The 18384-nt window shown below is 50.9% G+C and overlaps 8 protein-coding genes across 8 annotated transcripts; 3 read left to right on the top strand and 5 right to left on the bottom strand.

Moving 5' to 3' along the window:
* Positions 1-1682: 1682 nt before the first annotated feature.
* Positions 1683-2993, bottom strand: N7446_003335 (60S ribosomal protein uL11). The gene is made up of 4 exons (XM_058512084.1): positions 2905-2993; positions 2812-2845; positions 2304-2749; positions 1683-2253 (listed from the first exon to the last, which is right to left on the bottom strand). The coding sequence occupies exons 1-4, from the start codon at positions 2906-2908 to the stop codon at positions 2240-2242; spliced, it is 498 nt and encodes a 165-aa protein (XP_058377620.1). The 5' UTR covers positions 2909-2993; the 3' UTR covers positions 1683-2239.
* Positions 2994-3306: 313 nt separating this feature from the next.
* On the bottom strand, positions 3307-5927 carry sec23 (GTPase-activating protein SEC23; the record flags this gene model as incomplete). The annotated part of the gene is made up of 7 exons (XM_058512083.1): positions 3307-3331; positions 3382-3575; positions 3632-4729; positions 4781-5254; positions 5306-5600; positions 5650-5780; positions 5835-5927. 7 exons carry the CDS (start codon positions 5925-5927, stop codon positions 3307-3309), a joined length of 2310 nt encoding a protein of 769 aa, XP_058377619.1.
* A 633-nt stretch (positions 5928-6560) lies between these two features.
* On the bottom strand, positions 6561-8167 carry N7446_003333 (DNA primase subunit PRI2; the record flags this gene model as incomplete). Its single annotated transcript, XM_058512082.1, has 3 exons — positions 6561-7325; positions 7375-7925; positions 7978-8167. The coding sequence occupies 3 exons, from the start codon at positions 8165-8167 to the stop codon at positions 6561-6563; spliced, it is 1506 nt and encodes a 501-aa protein (XP_058377618.1).
* Positions 8168-8693: 526 nt separating this feature from the next.
* Positions 8694-9474, top strand: N7446_003332 (adenylate kinase ADK2; the record flags this gene model as incomplete). The annotated part of the gene is made up of 2 exons (XM_058512081.1): positions 8694-8862; positions 8915-9474. 2 exons carry the CDS (start codon positions 8694-8696, stop codon positions 9472-9474), a joined length of 729 nt encoding a protein of 242 aa, XP_058377617.1.
* Positions 9475-9738: 264 nt separating this feature from the next.
* Positions 9739-10678, bottom strand: N7446_003331 (thermonuclease family protein; the record flags this gene model as incomplete). Its single annotated transcript, XM_058512080.1, has 2 exons — positions 9739-10200; positions 10301-10678. The coding sequence occupies 2 exons, from the start codon at positions 10676-10678 to the stop codon at positions 9739-9741; spliced, it is 840 nt and encodes a 279-aa protein (XP_058377616.1).
* A 512-nt stretch (positions 10679-11190) lies between these two features.
* On the bottom strand, positions 11191-12368 carry N7446_003330 (putative peroxisomal carrier protein; the record flags this gene model as incomplete). Its single annotated transcript, XM_058512079.1, has 4 exons — positions 11191-11314; positions 11370-11607; positions 11656-12200; positions 12268-12368. The coding sequence occupies 4 exons, from the start codon at positions 12366-12368 to the stop codon at positions 11191-11193; spliced, it is 1008 nt and encodes a 335-aa protein (XP_058377615.1).
* An 817-nt stretch (positions 12369-13185) lies between these two features.
* N7446_003329 (calpain-like protease PalBory) lies at positions 13186-15841 on the top strand (the record flags this gene model as incomplete). The annotated part of the gene is made up of 3 exons (XM_058512078.1): positions 13186-13631; positions 13683-13902; positions 13953-15841. 3 exons carry the CDS (start codon positions 13186-13188, stop codon positions 15816-15818), a joined length of 2532 nt encoding a protein of 843 aa, XP_058377614.1. The 3' UTR covers positions 15819-15841.
* Positions 15842-15923: 82 nt separating this feature from the next.
* Positions 15924-17427, top strand: N7446_003328 (uncharacterized protein). The gene is made up of 4 exons (XM_058512077.1): positions 15924-16059; positions 16111-16211; positions 16297-16424; positions 16477-17427. The coding sequence occupies exons 1-4, from the start codon at positions 15960-15962 to the stop codon at positions 17324-17326; spliced, it is 1179 nt and encodes a 392-aa protein (XP_058377613.1). The 5' UTR covers positions 15924-15959; the 3' UTR covers positions 17327-17427.
* The last annotated feature ends 957 nt before the right edge of the window (positions 17428-18384 follow it).

Genomic DNA, 18384 nt, shown 5'->3' with positions numbered 1-18384 from the left:
ACATAACTGCTATTCACTGCTAAATAACTCTCTATAACTACTAACCCATCACCATCGCCATCGCCATAGCCTCACCTCGCAACTCAACTCATCACCTCGACCCACATCCAACGGCCTCTCTGGCCATCCAGACGCCCCAGTGGATCTTTTGGCTCCATAGCTAAGGCCCCGCCGATAATCGAGTGCCCGTTCACGGATCCTGCTATACTCCGTCGAGTATGAGGTTCTATCTCTCTGACTATACTCAACTCTCAACGCTTCAACAACACTTCAACAACACTGCAACACTCCTTCAACACTCCTCTCCTATAAATATATAACCGCTCAAGCCCATCTCGCCCCCTGCCGCCTCACCTCCGATCCTTTCCTAACCCGGCTGAATTCTGGGGTTAGCAAGGGAGGACTATTTTCCCCTTTGATTCGTATTATCTGAATACCTGGACTTTAACTACTGCAGATCCTCATATCAGAGTCCACATGCCTCTAGACACTGCACACGGTCGCACTCTAAGTCACCGAGAATCTATGTCACAAGTCGAGATCAGCACACCCTGTCGCATCCTTGGCCTGCACGACGTTCCCGTGTGGATGCGATTCGGGTAGTACAAGAGAAGGCAGAATCAAACAAGGAGTAATAATAAATAATAAATACTCTGTATTGTAGGTCATATTAAGAGAGATAGAGAGAAAGAAGAAGAGAAAGAGAAGACGGACATATCCACATGATATTCCCCGGCCCCATTCGTCCCAGTTATCCCAGGGCACTTGTTCCATGGCCTCAATAGACTGCGCCAAACAGGATGGAGAAAAGACGAAAATCAAAGCGATCAGCGCTGCTCCACATGTGGATGAGCACGAACATCGTCTTATCAGGGGGTGATCACCGGTGGAGTATGATGATTAGTGAAAAAAAATATATAAAATTACACGTCTCACACCGGTGAGCCACGTAGGTCCACATATACAGCATCCTGAGACTTGGACAAATAAATAAGGGAGACAACAGATAGCATCGATGAAGTTCTTATTGGTGGCGACGTGGCTCGAGGCTGTTTGTGGTTGTTTGGCTGTTTCAGATTGTTAGGACGCTATATATATATTTATATACATCTACTGACTACGGAGTGCATCCCTGGCAATACTTCCAAGCCTACTATTTCCAGCCAACTCGCAACAGCTGATCAATATATGTACAGCTTCAGCATCTCTATATCACCATATATGTATGCGACCCCAACAGCATTCACACTATCGAGATCCCTTACCTACCGCTCCTCTTCGATCACACACCTACTCTCGATATTGTTTGACCGTCTTTTGACCGTCTTTTGATTGTGTTTGGCCACACACACAAACTATCGTCAGCCCAAGCCCCGCGAATAGAAACCGTTTTGCGGCAGTGCCGGGCGCAGCCCTGCTTGTGCATATGGATATGCACGCCGAGAACTCGCATGCAGGATAGCCTGGGTTGGGTGAGAGGTGGCTTGTGTAAGCGTAGCGACGCCAACATTGACATGGTATTCTACTCAGCTGGGATACTGTAGCAAGAGTAGCCAAAATTGAGGAACTTAATTGATATATCAGAATAACGGAAAAATCGGTAAGATTTGTTTCCCTGAAACGGGGGACATCATATTTTTCATTAAGCTTCGCAGTCATCCTATAAGTACTAGTAGAGATCTGGACAGACCTGTCTATAACTACAGCCTACGAAAGCAAGTATCTTGCATCTCCAAGAGATGTAGACCCGTATGATGGATCACTGCACCCACGGAGCGAACTCCAAGTGTACCGCGATGAGTAATGGGACCGAATTTAATCTTCCCCACTTAAAATAAGCCGCATACCACGTCGTGATATGATCAAACCCCGCAGGGAGAGAACGGTAAGGGCCAGAGTGTTGTGGGGTTTCAATCGAAGGAGACTGTCGGCTGCGCCGGGTAGCCTTCCACCATTCTCATCGCGTAGGAAGAAGCAAGAGAATCATGGAAGGAGAACGAGGGAAAAAAAAGAAAAGGAGAAATACAACCGGAAGAACAAGCAGCGAGCTGATTCCATTTGTCCAATTGAACACTCGCAAGAGAATTAAGAAAAGGTATCAAAGGTCATGACTCATGAACATTTTTGGTTTGGGTTGAGAAACCGTTCGTATTCTGCAACTAGCATCTCATCATTAAGAAATGCACGCCTTAGAAATCAGACAGGCCACCTCTTTTTTGACACTCGAGAGTGAAATAATTTATTCCTCGGGAACTAAGACATCATTAGTATTGATCAATTGACACACAACCGAGTCAACTCACTGTCAATCTCGCCAGCCTTGACATCGTCGGAGACATCCTTGGGGCTGCGGCCGTCGACCTGGCAGCCGACAGAGAAGGCAGTACCGAGGATCTCGAGGACGGTACCGCGGAGCTCCTTGGCCATGGAGCGCTCACGCATGACACGGGCCATGTCAATGATCTCATCCAGAGGGACGGACTTGGAGTGCTTGATGTTCTTCTCCTTCTTGCGGTCACGGGGAGGCTCCTTGAGGGCCTTGATAACCAGGGAAGAGGCGGAGGGAACAACGGAGACGGCGGCCTGACGGTTCTGGATGGTCAAGCGGACGGTGACACGGATACCCTTCCAGTCGCCAGTGTTCTTGGCGATGTCTTCACCAATCTTCTTGGGAGACAGACCGAGGGGACCGATCTTGGGGGCCAGAGCGGACTGGGCACCGACCTCACCACCAGTCACACGCAGGTGGCTATAGTAAAGATTATTAGTATTTTGAGGGTTGATGTTGCCAAAAGAGAATTTTTCACTTACATGATCTTCACCTCATTGGGGTCAAACTTGGGAGCTAGACCACGAGGGAATGTTAGTCGCCATCATGCAGAAAACCAGGTTGATGATACTTACGCATGGCGAGTGCGAAAGGTAGTCGATCTTCCTTGGTTGTCGAAGAAGTTGGTTACAGAAGAGAAGGGGGATGAGCGCGAGAAATTGACTTGAAGGACTGGCGTGCTAGCGGGACCCACTCAACCGACGAACTAAGCGAGTGGCCCAATTGGGCGATCAGGGCATGCCCTCACCACGTGACCGACATGGAGGTGGTTACCTCTTTGGGTATTCTGTATCTAGGTGGGGACGCTATTACGTAAAGTTCTTACAAAGCTTCAAGATGAAACACAAGTCTTTTGTCATGGTATCAATCCATTCAATCTACTATATTGCGTCAAAGGAGTTAAATCACCGCTAAAGATACACAAGACCCGAGGGTCGACGACCGCCCTTTGCTCTCATGGCCATGTCTCATCACACTTAGCTAGTTCCGGATACAGCAAGCCTAGGCAAATGTTAGCAAAGATCCACATAAGCTACTCAGGGACCACTCACTTCATCAGGTGGTCCATAAATGTCTGCAGCGACACGTCGTCAGTGAAGATGGTCTGAGACGACACACCCCCACCATATCCACCCGTGGTGTGGGTAGTCGACGGGTTCAGCTTGGACAGCAAGAAACGGGCTTGAGAGCCACCGGCATCGCAGACGATGAAACGGGGCAGAGGGAAACGGTCAGCAATGAGATCCTGCAACACATGAGTCAGCTAAAATAAGACATAAATTTCGGAAAGGTGGAACGAACCCTAGCGTCCTCCTTAGGCTGCTCAAGGAGCACCTTGAGGTTCTCGTACCCTTCCTGGTCCTGGTAACCCGCTTTCCTCCATTCGGCAATGGTCTCACCGTGGAAAATGAGGATGTGAAAGAAGGTATCGAGGAGAAGAATGTGCGCGGGCTGGATAGAAGCGGAGTCCAGAAGCACGGGTTGAGCTCCCTCTTGCTCCAGGGAGTATGAGTCGAGGGTAGGCTGGATCATGACAAGAGAATCGCCGGCATCCTCGTGGTTCAAGACATGACGGTAGAAAGCAGTCTCATCAGGGGAATTGTTGAACACCTGCAAGAACTGGCTTCGGCGAAGATGGAACATGAACTGAGGGTAGAGGGTGAAGTTCTTTTCCAATCGGAATGATGTTGGGTCATCCTTGCGGTAGTCGGCAAAGCGAGAGCAGAGTCTGATCAACATCCGGTCAACCCACCGCAGAACATCCGGGCCGTCATCAACCTCGGCCTTGAAGACTGCGATACGGGCCATGAGAACAGCAGCAGCTTCCTGGTCGAAGGACTGTGCCAGGGTTGGGTCACCAGCAGGCCCGCTCAGGGGACGAGCAGTGGTGGTCACCCGCAGGTGGTAGTGCCCGGAAGAATGCTGGTAGTATGTCAAGAACTGCATCATACCCCGCTGAGGACCAGGCTGCACGGCAGCGGGACCACCCTGATTGGCAATCTCGAAGTAAACACCATAGCTGGAAGAGGGGTCGATACCGCACATCTTCCATGCGCAAGTGTTACCGATACCACATTCTGTCTCGCCAACAGAGCTGGACTTCTTGTTCAGGGAAATAGCGTGGCCGATAAGACCAGTAACCTTGAGCTCCTTAGTTGTGAGAACCTCGAGAGATGCGTTGAAGCCCATCAGGAGGTTGTCGTTGGCATCCTTGTCGAACACGCGCACGAACGACTGCTTGAATTGTGACGAGGTGAAGCTATCCGTGAGAAGCATGTGACCTCCGGTGTAATTGGAGAGGTTCTTCATTTCCAAGAGACCAACTTGATCGAGACAGCCGGCGAAGATATCGACAATGTGGCCATTGTTGGCAGCCCGCTTGGCAAGGGTGTCGTAGAACTGTACTTCAGTTAGCATGAATTCAGACAGGCTGGCGCATTCGAAGCATACCTTGACAGCCTTCTTGTAGTACTTGATGTTGTCCCGGTCAATGTCGTGGTGAGAACGGATGGGCTCCTTCAACTCGGGTGAAACAACGTGACCAGGGCCTTCAGTGGCAGCACCACTGGTGAAAGTCATGATGCGGGCTCCCGCATTCTGGAAGGAAGTCTCAAGCAGACCAACGGCGACGCTCAACGCGACACCAGTGCAGCGCAGGGGACGCTTATCGTTGGCCACTGGCCAGGGATCACGCTGCAATTGCTCGAGGACGTTGGTGATTTGAAATTCGGCCTGCTGAACGGGCATGAGGAAGCGGGCAGCTGGGCCGAGGGGAGGACGGGCGGGTTGCTGCTGAGGAACACCAGGGCGGACGCCACCGGCCAAGCCCAGCATCTCCTGAACTTGCTTCGCGGTGTATTCCTTGCTGCCTCGGAAGACGTATGACTTGGCGCATTCCGTGTAACCGAGCTCATGAACTTGGGCCTAAACAAGGTCAATAAATTGCCACCTTCCGTCTAAAGAACGATATCCTACCATTGTGCCGAAAGTAATCAGACCAACCAGCGCATTTGGAGGGAGAAGAGACAAGCTCATAATGAGCGAGTCCTTCACAGCCTGCAGGCTGTCATCTTCCTGGCAAGTATCGACGACAAAGACAAAGATCGGGGGAGCGGGGGCCGGCCGTGCCAATTGATACTCGATGGTTGTGCTCTGCGGGTGGAGTTCGGGGGGTATCGTGTTCTCCGTGATATCCTTGTAGTGCGGGGGAAGAGGATTGCGCGAGAGACAGAAAGGACAGATCCAGATTCGTGCGCGGACATCCACAGTGCTTGCTCAAGATCAGTTCCTATCCAATCCGGGGTATCGCCTGTACATACGCATATGGGTTCAGTACAGCTCGGCAGGGCTGCTTGCAAGTGACGGGCTCATATTGGAGCAATGGGTTGTCGGGCTTCTCCTTCAAAGGTGTGTACACGGCGGCAATAGGAACGACCAGGCGGGATGCTTCCTGTATCAAGTCTCAGTGGATGATGCGGTGAAGGTCAGGGTCGATATCACGAACCATACGAGTGCTGGGGAAGGTATTCCAGCTGAGTCTGATACCATCGCGGTCCTCCACATCACTCCATTGATCCTTCAGCGCCTCGAAATCCATGTTGTCGGTAGATGTTCCGGATCTCGGTGTGTTGATCAAGAAGAGGGGGGCGGGTGAGAAGTCGCAAAGAAAGGGGAACTTCGGGTACTAGGGTTTACTCCAAGAAGCTAAGTAAGAGCACCACCCGGAGCATAATCCACCAGAAAGAAAAGAAAGAGCCCCGTAATTAGCTAGGGATTGGGTTGAAGTGGAGGAGTATGTTGTGTGAAGGTACGGCAGTAAGGCCAGGTTGCAGCACAACGGGTCTCTACCGCCCGCCGGACCAAAACATTCCTTAAAAACTCGGCGAGCCGCTGATCATTCTCTCTTCTTCATTCACGCCGACCAATATACGTGCAAACGTATATACTCAACAGCTTCGTCTTCTAATGATGTCGTTGTTCTCGCGGTGAGCGGAGATCGACTAGGCCCGTTGCTGGGCACCTGGTTTTGAAAGGTCATTCTGATCCTTTCGGATCTTCTGGGAATCAGCTGTGGTCACACTCCTTAGCTCTTCAGCTACCTTAGCTTAGCTATTGGTAGAATTATAGTCCAATTAATCAATATTTGCATATCCAATGCTTCCCTAAACGCCTATTGCCTATTGAAACATGCGAACTGCCCATAACCTCATGAAAATTTGACATGTGAGACTCAATTCTCCTTCGGCGCCCTAGCCATCTGCTTCAGAAGGAAGCTCCGCTTGAAATATGTGTTCGGGTGGACAATTGTATCAAGATCTGTCTGGCTCCACGTTCCATCCTCCTTGACCTTCTTGATCTCGTTCTTGTGCGTCGACTCGAAGACTCGGTTGCATGCAATGTGGTACCGCTGCTTGCCAACATCCTCGCGCACACCTCGCAGGGTCTCCTTATCATTGACACCTGTGGCCTGGAGGAAACCAACCAGGTTATCAACAGAGAAATGACGGTAGGGACAGCCGTGAGTCTGGCCAATGCCGGGGTTGGAATCGCCGAGGATCTTCTGGCACGAGTAGGGAGTATAGCCCTTTCCGCGACGGTTCACATCTCCGCCAACTTCACCATAGGCGTGGCGAATGTTGTATTTGTATTGGGAGTTGAATTCATCATCGGTTTTACCCTTGAACGACTGGCGCCAAAACAGAATACACTCCTCCAAGGATAAACCAATACCCTTTAGGAAAAGCGTATACTGGAGACGACCAAAGTGCTTTAGGTGGTTGTTCTTCCGCAAATTTACATGCAAGCTCCTCATGCACAGAGGGAAGTGTTGCTGCGCAAGCTGATCAATAGAGCTAGCTGTAATTGGTGCTCCGTCCACATATCCTTCGCCCTCGGAGTATACCGATTCGGCACTGCCGAAGTTCTTCGAGAGGTGATTCAGAATAGGTGTGAGACGATCATCCTCATCCAATCGGGGGAGAGCACGGCTCGTGAGCTAAAATATAATCAGCAACCTATCTTTCAATCCACTCCAGCAGACATACCTCAAGTGCACGCTCCAAGCGAGCAGTGAACTCAGCCATGATCATGCTCAGCTGTTCCCTTCCAGGAACATATGCCTTTCCTTTCTTCAAGTAAACTGACCGCCGTTCGATCAGCTCCGGCACCTTCTCCCAGTCGACTTTGTACCAAGTCTCCTCATCCACTCGATGCAGCCCCGGGGTCGAACTGGCCAGACTCTCCGCAACCTCAGTCCTCTCAAAGTCACTGACTGGCTCCCAGTCTAGACTTAGGCTATCAATAAATGCACGCTTCTCCCTTGAGTCGTCCAGCTGGAAACGGAATCTGAAGAGCATGGTCTCGGCGCGCGCGAATCGCCGACGGAGGTCCTCTGTAGCCGAGAAGGCCAATCGGAGGATAAAGTGGGAATAGTGGTCCTTTTGGCGCTCATTTTTCAAGCGCGGATCATTGGCGCCATTTGGGGAGGATGTGTTCGATGAAAGAGGGAGGAATTTCTGCAAAAGAGGCGTGATGTAGGTAGCCGTCTCCGCGGGAGATTTGTTGCGATAAGAGCATGCTTCGATCTCGGCGAGGACTGACTGCGCGTTAGTAGATTGGAAACTTCAAGGTCATGCAGTGAGGCATACTCTTCAGTCTGTCAATGGCCCATTGTTCAAACTGCTCGAGGGTGATTTCGGCAGTGGGAGGCGTCTCATAGAAGTTCAGACGATGGGGATACTCCTGCTGCTTATATATTGGGACAGCGAACTGTCTTTTCTTATGGTCGATCACAGCCCGCCTCTTGGGGTCGATACGATGAGCGTCTTGTCGAATCATGGTGCTGTTTCCAGATGTTGAACAGAATGAGATCTCCGTCACTAAATTGGTCAACGCGACGCGTGCCACGCGTGATTATAGTCACGTGATATAATTCATAGTCTGCTTATATAATCTAGCTTATGCCCGGTGCCTCCAGCCCTGGAGGGCATGTGCAAAGCATGTGACGATGTCCAGCTCATCTTATACAAGCTGAAAGTACTTGATCATATGCCAGAAGCCACATCTGCCTCGTGATATCGTAATATTTGACAACTGGGGTATATCTCTTCAACATTTCCCCATTCGTACAGTCCTCGGAGCATCCCGCTCACCGACAGCCGAAAGAATCAAGCTAGCAACCCCACAGAATCACATTCTCTTGATGCTATTGCTTATCTTTCTGGAGCTCTCAAATCCCTCCATAATGCCATCGCAATAGGGCCCCTTGCATACTTTCTTCATCCGTGTTTTTGCTGCGCCATCCCAACATTTGGACCGTTTCCAGGAACGGGACACCCATTAACCCCGATCCCTCCACATCAACATGTCGCCCGCGAAGCGGCTCACTAAGGCTGCACGTATCATCCTAATTGGTGCCCCGGGTGTAGGAAAGGGCACACAGTCCGAGCGACTGCTATCCCGCTTCCCACAGCTAGCCTCGATCAGCTCGGGTGATCTGTTGCGCGAGAATGTGCGCCGACGCACACCACTCGGTAAGCAGCAGACCAATTGCGCATGGAAAGCATGTATCTAATCCGAGTGCAGGCGTCCAAGCTGAAGCCGCAATGCAGTCCGGCAACCTCGTTCCGGACTCTATGATTCTGAACTTGATCTCCGACGATATGAAAACCAAGGGCTGGCTCCTACCACAATCCGAATCCTCACATTCAGCGACCCCATCCTCCCCTTCAATCGATTCCTCCGCTTCTTTCATTCTCGACGGGTTTCCTCGCACAGCAAGCCAAGCAACAAGCCTGGACAGCTTAGTACCTGTGAACTTTGTCGTGCATCTCAACACTCCGCCCTCAGTCATCCTCTCCCGAATCGCATCCCGTTGGGTCCACGAGCCCTCAGGGCGGGTGTACAACACAGACTTCCACCCACCCAAGGTGCCAGGCAAGGACGATGTCACAGGCGAGCCGCTGACCCAGCGACAAGACGACTCCATCGAGACATGGCAGCAGCGGCTACGAAAGTTCGAGGAGACCAGCAAGGCTCTCCTAGAGCACTACCACTGCCGAGGCGTTCTCTGGCGGGTAGAGGGCAACAGTAGCGACGAGATCTCGCCGCTATTATTTGCAGAATTCGAAAAACGATTCTGCTGACCGTGAATGATGCATGTATACTTATTCTTGTATGTTTCCGGACGAGATGATACACGATGATCCCTAGAGCAAGGGGCACCTTGAGTTTTAATACCCGTTTAATGGGGACGTTGGAGATAGTCCAGCGCATGTACAGCTAACTCAATTGGTGTATGAAAATCAATATTCAACACTCTGTTTAATCATAATCACATTCCATATATGTACAAAAAAGGAAGTGTAGTCATACCATCTCGTCAAATGCAAATCAAGCCGCAAGGCCAGCTATCTTGACTTCTTCTCCTTCTCAACCAACACCGAATCCCCCATCCCCATGCGATTCTTATACTCCCTAGGACTCTCCCAATTCCCCCCAACAGCCCGATAATCTCTCCAAAGCCCCTTAGCCCTCTTCTTAGCCCACCACTCAGCCCTCCGATACTTCTTCTCCATCTTCTCCCCACCAAACTCAGACCCTATCTTCGCCTCGTATACAGTCGCCAGACCCTTCCTCAGCATTTCATAAGAAACGTCCCTCCGTCGGAAAGGCGGGAAATCGAACGCCCGTCGCACGAATACGCTCGCTACAACGCGCGAGTACTGGTCTTGTCGGTGGACGAGGGCGCGTACGCGCCTGTTGGTTAGGTAGCTTGTTAGCCAGGCATGGGCGTCGCGCGCGAAGGGTTGTTCGGGGCGACCGAAGTGGGCGAGTTCGGGGGCATCTATGCCTGCGAGACGGATGTGGATCTGTTGGGGGAGGTGGATGTGTGAGTTTGATTTGTTCTGTGGTGCTCTGTCTGGCTGTGGGTGCAGGTGAAGGGTAGACAAGGCAAAGGCGGCGACTAACAGTATTATCTTTCAAATCCTTCTTAGCAGTAGGAACCTTCTTCCAGGGTACCCATCCCCAACCAGCAAGTCGGCCACCGGGGGTATGGAAGATGCGAAAGTTATCGCCATCGCCGACGCTAGTAACCTGCCCGAAGACGCTGCGGCGACGGAGGAACGAAGGCGAGATGCTAGGCGCGTCTGGTATGCGGCGTAGGTAGGTTCGGTGGATGCGCACGGAGATCAGGATACCGCTTGTTAGGAGGAGGGTTGGGACTAGGGTTCTTGGTTCGAAGAAGGCTCGCCAGTCTAGGACGGAGCTTGGGTTGTTCGCGGAGGAGCTCCATATTGATTGTTTTTCGTCATTGGTCGACTCGGAACTCCATGGCGGCCATCTCATCACGGCCCATGCCCCTGCTTTTTTGCAGGTTTGTGAGATCGGGGCGTGTGGTTGAGGTATTTTGTAAGTGGAGGGTGTTGTTGGGGTGATCGACGCGAAAGCTAAGCCGAGGATCTTCTGCTTGGGCTACATTGCTTTTGCAACAATATTGGATGCTTCGAGATTATTTTATGCTACTTTTACCAGTATACATGGTTTCTTATTGAAAATTATGTAGTCGATTATCACGATTTTCATTACGTGACAAAACTTCCATGAAGTTCACACACTGTAGCTGGGTGAGACAATATCACATCGGCTTTTTTATTGTCCTCGGCCACAACTTAATGCACAGATACGAGACCCGAGAGATAGAAACATGATCTTCTATCAACAAGGTCTTTTCATTCAAGCGTGTTCAAGTGTCTAGACTGTACAGAAACAAGTTGTGAAAGAAGAACCAAGGCGCCGAACATAACAAGCATAGAGACCGAAATGCAAAATAGCCACCGTTCGATCTAAGGAGACGAAAATTATTTCAAGGTGGCGGGCAGGCTAGTCTTAGCCTTTAATGCGGCAGTATCGACTGCCTTCTGCAGCTTCTCCTTCTTGATTCTCTGGAGGTAGGCAAACAAGACGATGAAGAGAAGTTCCATTCTATGAAACAGTCAGCAAAGAAACAAATGACAAGAGAGCTCTAGAGTGATCATACCTCTCCTTGGTCATCATGAGCAGACCTTGGACCAAAAGGCCCTTCAGAATCTGGGGTCCAATCCCCTTGAAGAGGGACAGAACACCCTCATTATCGATAATAAACTTCATGACCTCACCAAAGGTCTTGAAGGGCTTGCCATTGCGCTCTGGTGGCGGGCGAGACTGCAGACCAACCTTAGCGACGATCAAAGGCTGGGTTGCAATAGTGGCCAAAGCCTTGGACATGGCGCCGAGGACTTTCTTCGTTAGCGGGCCATCTTTCAGGCAGGTGGTATATCACTCACGGAATGCCTCCCAGGGCTTGAGGTTATTTTTCCCGGGGAATATAACCTCCTTCAGGCGCTGATAGGCACCATATGTGATAGCAGGGTTCACGACCAAGATCAAGCTAGCCTTCAGGCCGCGCCACAGGCCGGACCAGCCGTCCTCACTTTCGACCACCTCGCGACCAGTCTCGATCAGGCCCTTCTTGTCGCCCTTAGGCTGTGTCTGTTGTCGAGTTGTGATGACAGCCACCGGAATGGTGAAGATCTGAGCGACGGCACCAGCAGCAGCACCGAGGGAAAGCTCGATCGCTGTACCGGGGGGCTTTGGCGTCTTGGCCGAGGCCATGTAAAGCGTTCTTACAACGCTATACCAGTAGAAGTATGCGAAGTTTGTAGAGGCGACACCAAGCAGGGCTCCAGCCATGCCAGAGTACAGACCACTGACACCCTCCTTCTCCACGATCTTGTTGATAGCATCGACGGTCGATTCATAGCGGTCGAGGTCATCGGTCTTCTCGGCTCCGTCCTTTTGCTTGACCTGTACTTGCAGTTTGGTTTTTACACTAGATGAAATGAGAATAAGTAATCTCGTCTCAACATTTTGACAACTGGCGCATGTAGTGGGCTCACAGATCAAGCGGGTAGACCATTGCATTCGCGAGGACGGCGCCCGTCGCACCTGCAACAGCACTGCCCCATGGCGAGAGTGTGGGCTTCGATTGACCGGCCATGGTATATGCGAAGGGTATGTGGAATTAAGAAAGGTCGACGAGAGGCTCAGGAGAGGGCTCGCTTGCGGAGCGGCCTGTAGTTAGGGGAAATAGTTTAGCGGGGCCGTACTGCTTGCTCCGAGACAAGAAAAGTGCAAGAGAGAAGAGTAACTCAAAAGGAACAGTGCATACCGAGGACACCCGAGTATCAAAGCCAAAGAAACCGAGTTCGGAATTACCTGTTACTGCACATTGCACCTCGGCGCTCACCTTAAAACTTGCCGAGGTCCACTCGGTATCCATGCGCTATATCACGTGATGGTATTTATCAGATCTACTTTGTATCATACATTTCAGCGTTTAGTCGCATATTCTCTCATGGGTTTTAATAGAAGTCCGAGCATGTTGTTCGTACAATTATACCACTGCGAGCCATTATGGTTGGTTGCAAAACGCCTATATTTACGCTTATTCCCTTTACATAGACCTCTAGCTCTATATGCCTGGAGATATCGGCATTTGAGGAATATCTCACATTCGTACTTTCGGAGTGCTCTTCGATGTCTACGCTAACACTTCGGTAAGCGTACCCCGGGGGCTGTACGTTCAACTTCTTTGCCATGTTACACCGCCTTCCTTAGATAGACCTTAAGAAATGACGCAGTGTAGACAATAAGGTGTAAAGAAGTATAATCGAGCAGAGATGCCATGGTTATAGGGCCTGCTGTTAAACATAGGCCCTCATGCATTTATGATATATCCCTTCTTCTCCTATATTCTCTTCTCTATACCAGTTCTTCCACTACCCTCATTCCTTTCTTCTACATAACCTGCCAGCATGTCAGGGCCGCAACAACCTCACATATCGGAAGCCTTAGTACATGAGCTCCTCCCCAGATGCAAAGAGACGGCTAACAAGTTAATAGAAGGCCGAAGATGGGATAGCGGGGGCGGCCTCCCAGAAAGCGGCATTGGAAGCGGCTATCACTGCCGCGGAGCATTACATGAGAGCCTTACGCCTGGCCCCCGCCGACGAGAAAAAAAGCTCGATACCAAATGCAAAGAACTGATCATCCGGGCTGAAAAGATCAAGCGCGCTACCGACTGGCAAGCTGTTGCGCCCCAAGCCTTTCCGAGCTTACGCCCGCCTACATCCACGCGGAAGCTCACCACCCGGGAAGAGATCATTATTCTCGAGGGCGCGAAACTAAATGGCTACATATTTCCACCCTGGAGTCGAGCACCGAACGAAGATGAATTCATCCTCAAAGATCGACCTTTCACGTATGTGGAGAACTCAATCAGTAACCATTCACATCTTCTAATTGAGTATAGGGATTCCCCCGATCTGCATCTCTCCGACGTCCAGAGAGATATTTTTGCAGGATGGAAACGACCGCATGACCTACTGAAGAATGCGGCTAATACAGGTGCAACTAGCCCAACTATCTCAGCTTCCGGGCAAACCGATCTTGTGCAAGATGTCTTGACTGATTGTTCAGTTGTGGCCAGCTTATGTGCCACAACGTCTCGATCAGAACGAAGACTTGGACAGGTATGAGCTCAATCAACTCCATAAAACTGACTCAAAGCTAACATGAACAGAATGCGACACCTACAATGTATCCGTGCAATGATGAAGGGAACCCAGTCTTATCGCTGTCTGGGAAGTACATATTCCGCTTATATTTCAACGGATCATTCCGCAGGGTAGTTATTGACGACCGACTGCCTTCATCCAAGACCTCACGATCACTACATGTGATCGATCGGAAAAATCCGAACTTTTTGTGGCCCGCTCTTGTTGAAAAGGCATATCTGAAAATCCGAGGAGGCTATGATTTCCCCGGAAGCAACTCAGGGACTGACCTATGGGTGTTGACCGGATGGATTCCTGAACAAGTCTTTATACACAACGACGATTTTACCTCCGATGAGATCTGGGGCCGTCTATACAAGGCCTTTTACCACGGAGATGTGGTTCTCACTATTGGAACCGGCAGTCTGACCGAAAGCGAGCAGCAAGGTATGGGCTTAGTGGGCGAGCACGACTACGCCATCCTTGAATTGAAAGAATCCCAAGGGCGTCGCCAGTTTCTCTTGAAAAACCCGTGGGCTGGAGCGGATCCACAAACACCAAACAATCTCGACCTTGATCCTAGCAAATCTCCTCTTGCTCCAGGGACCTTTTGGATGGACTGTGAGCAGGTGTTCCAGAACTTCGAAAATCTCTATCTAAACTGGAATCCTGGGTTGTTCAGATACCGCGAGGACATTCATTTCACGTGGGACTTGTCTCATGGACGTGTTATTTCCGGCTGCTTCGTCAAGAATCCACAGTTCTCCCTCTCCAGCGAGTCCGGAGGCACAGTTTGGCTACTCCTTGGGCGACATTTCAAGACTGGTGAGATTCAAAGCGCGATAGGCTTCATCAGCATCTATATATTCCAAGCAGATGGCCGAAGAGTGTCCCTGAGTGATGGATACCTCCACCGTGGTCCATATGTTGACTCTCCAAACACTCTAATGCGATTGGAAATGCCTCCCAAGTCAAGATGGACCGTGGTGGTCTCAGAGCAGTCTCTCCCATCATCTAGCCAAAGCTTCACACTGTCGTCATTCTCGACCTCCCCTGTATCAGTGGCTCCGTCGCTAGATAAGTATTTATGCATGACAAAGGCAAGCAGTTCCTGGACTGCAATGACAGCCGGCGGTAACGCCGAGTCACCTCGATACCACTCGAATCCACAGTTCAGCCTACAAATTTCCGAGAAAACGGATCTTTCCATTTTGCTCGAGGTAGCAGAAGCTGAATTAGCGACGCACGTGAAGCTTTTCTGGTCTAACGGTCAGCGCATCTCACGCGTGCGAAGCCGAGATATCATCGCAGATAGTGGTGACTACCGCCGGGGATGTGCGTTGGCCGAGACCAAATCCCTAGACAAAGGCACTTACACCATTGTATGCTCTACCTTTGCGGCTGACCAGCTCGGTCGCTTCACGCTGTGGATTTCCTCCACGATCCCGTGTGTAGTGCAGCCATTGGCTCCCGAGTCCGCTGGACGGCGTGTCGTCTTATCCGACGTCGGTGTTTTACCGCCGGGTAAAGATCGCATGTTGGCATCGATACGGGTGTCTCGCCTAACGCGAATCCGTCTCATTGCAAGGAATAAACAGTCTACGATCGGCTCTCGGGCTGTTGCTCCATCACCTGTACTGATGACCGTGGAGCTGGGCCAGGGGCCATACAAAGAGATTCTAGCCACCTCGGAGGATGGAGTTCACAGTGATACAGTATCAGGAGTCCGCGTGGAGGACTTCGATCTGTATCCCAACGCCGAGTCGCGCAGAGTCTGGATTGTGATTGAGCGTATCGGTGGACCCGGAGGACAAGTGGAAGACCATTTCGAAGTTGAGGCGCTGGCAGAAGAGAAAGTGGAGATTGGAACGTGGGCGATTGAAGATGAATAATACCCAGAGCGCAAAGTAGAAATGCAAGATTACATTGTATAGCGATATCTCCAAATCAAGTAGTCCCCCGCACCGGGCGGTGGGGACCCCGTCCAAACGTCATCTGTCTTCTCTCCTCCCCTTTACCCACCAGAGCTCAAGATGAATAACATCCCAGCTGGACTACGGTCCGCCGACATTGGGCGCTTTGCCATCCGGGCTGCCCAGATCGAAAAGGCCAAACCGGTGGTTGCCTACTGGTGTGAGTGTCCCCGCGCGCGCAACCGGACATGTTGATCGAACCCCAACGCAGGCAATTTCCATATCGTGAATCAAATCATTGAAAGGGGTCTCCACAATTCCGACGATGAGATCATGCAATACACCACCAATCTGGTGGATAAACTGGAGCAGGTGAGTCGGTTGCCCCGCCTGTGTTGCCATGCTCCTTAAGCAGCGCACCTTGGACTGGATGGCTGATCATATTGAACTGTGATAGTTCAAAGTTGAGAACCCAGGGGATGAGACGGTGACAGATGAGGTCGCAGCGAGTGCCTATGTGGAGCAATTTGGACTGGAAGTCTTTGGTCGCGCTGAAGCTGCCATGAACGCCAACAAAGTCACAAAGTGAGCCCTTGGAGTGCCACACAAAACCACAGACGACTGACTCTGCTCAAAGGCAAACAGCAGATACATTCCAAGCAGCAGCTACTTTTCTCGAATTATGCTCAATTTGGGGTACCGACCCGGAGATAGCTGGGCGCATCAAGTTCGCCAAATTTCACGCCCTTCGCATCGTAAAGGCCTTCAAAGCTGGCGAAGACCCCAACGAGACGAATCCCGCACCGAAGCAAGAAGATGAGCTCATTGACGATCCCGAGGTGCAAGCATTCGACGAGTCGGTCGCAGAGCATGCCTCCAAACCAACACAGCCATCGATCGAAGAGATCCCAGATGAGTCAGACCGTCTTGGACGAGATCTAGCGCGCAAATCAACACTAGACGAGTCGCTTCATCCATCCCGCACTTCATCAGCACCCCGTCCAACGGTCACCTCCGAGCCTGAGATCCCCTCCGTCCCAAGCAACGCACCTGGCTCTCCCCCTCAGTCAATGGATATCGACAACTCCGGTCCAGGCCTAGAACTCCCAGATACCCCAGCAACGATTGGAGGACCCTCCTCAAGACCAGGCCCTATCCTCCCAGATACCCCCACAGCCTTCCAATCATTCCCTCCACCATCCACCAACCCATCCGTAAACCCGGCTTCTTTCTACGATCCCTCCAACAACGTTAGCGCGCATCTTCCACCCCCGGCTGCTCCGCCAGCTGCACCGGCCCCAGCTGCTTACACACCTTCCGCGCCTGCACCTTATGTACCCCCTCAGCCGTCCCATGGAATAGATGATAACACGGTTCAGTTGGCGCAGAAGCATGCTCGCTGGGCTGTCTCTGCGTTGACATTTGATGATGTTGATACCGCCGTTAAGGAGTTGAAGAACTCGCTCAAGTTACTCGGTGCGTCGTGATGTGGTTTCGTATGGATCTTATTGCTATTTGCTGTGGATATACCTTTCATAACTAGCGAGGCATCTCATACCGCCTCGAACAGTATGAGACGCTAATTTAATACGTTTTTGTACCTTTCTCAATCAAGTAAGAAGCTAGGGATCCTGCATGCCCCATGTATCGGTGAGCAAGCTCGGCCGACATCAACGCGGTGCCCGCATTTGGAGCTTGAAGAATTGGCACATCATTGCCGTCTACAGTGTCGTGTATCCAACTACTTTGTCCTCCCGATTCCTGGTTCCTGGCCGATTGTTTTTGCTGGACCTCCACGTTCTGTATACTCGCTCGGCATCACTCAGTGATAAGAGGTTGAATTGTATGCCATAGCTGCGGACGAGTTTCACACAATCTGGAGCTTGAACGTGATCAGGTAAATCAGGTCAGCCAGTTCAAAGCGCTGAGATCATTACAACTTCCCTGGGTTGAGGATCGCTGCCTCGAGGTCATTGGTTCACTAAGTCCTTCTCGGTGATACGTCCGGCCAACGTTAGTTTGGCCCCCGATCTGGCGTGAAATTGCTGCCATTGGCGCAAATCACGAGGAATTATGAAGCTGGATAAGCCCTGCGAAGAATTCTCCCTTGGGGACGACTGGATCTTGTCAAACTCGATTTGATGCGGAACTTGGGCAATGTCCCGAAATGGGTTCGGAGGAAAGGTAGATTCTTCAGTGTTCAGGAATACGTATTGGAATGTCTTGCGTACTGATATGTCGAAAGTTTTGTCAGTAGACGCAGTGGATGATTAGCTCAATTATCATTGTAATGGCTGTCTTTGTCGTTGGCGTATAATTCCCGTTGGCATTGGCCATGCTTCGATATGCTTCGTAGGTGGCCTCACGGAAGGCCATTCAGCGGAAAGCTCGCTAGAAATGTATGCGGATTAAGCCATGATATACTGCCCTGATTATTACGAGGAGAGAGAATTATGTCTACATGTCTACGTAGGCCCCTGACTCACCTCATCCATGGATATACAGTAAGGGAACCAGATAAGCGGAGGCTTAGCATCTCGGGCGA

The sequence above is a fragment of the Penicillium canescens genome (genome assembly GCF_028828765.1).
Source record: "Penicillium canescens strain IBT 15451 chromosome Unknown utg000002l_segment0_segment0, whole genome shotgun sequence".
Classification (NCBI taxonomy): Eukaryota; Fungi; Ascomycota; class Eurotiomycetes; order Eurotiales; family Aspergillaceae; genus Penicillium; species Penicillium canescens.
The sequence above is the reverse complement of the archived record's forward strand: the minus strand, read 5'-3'. Positions and strand labels throughout refer to the sequence as shown.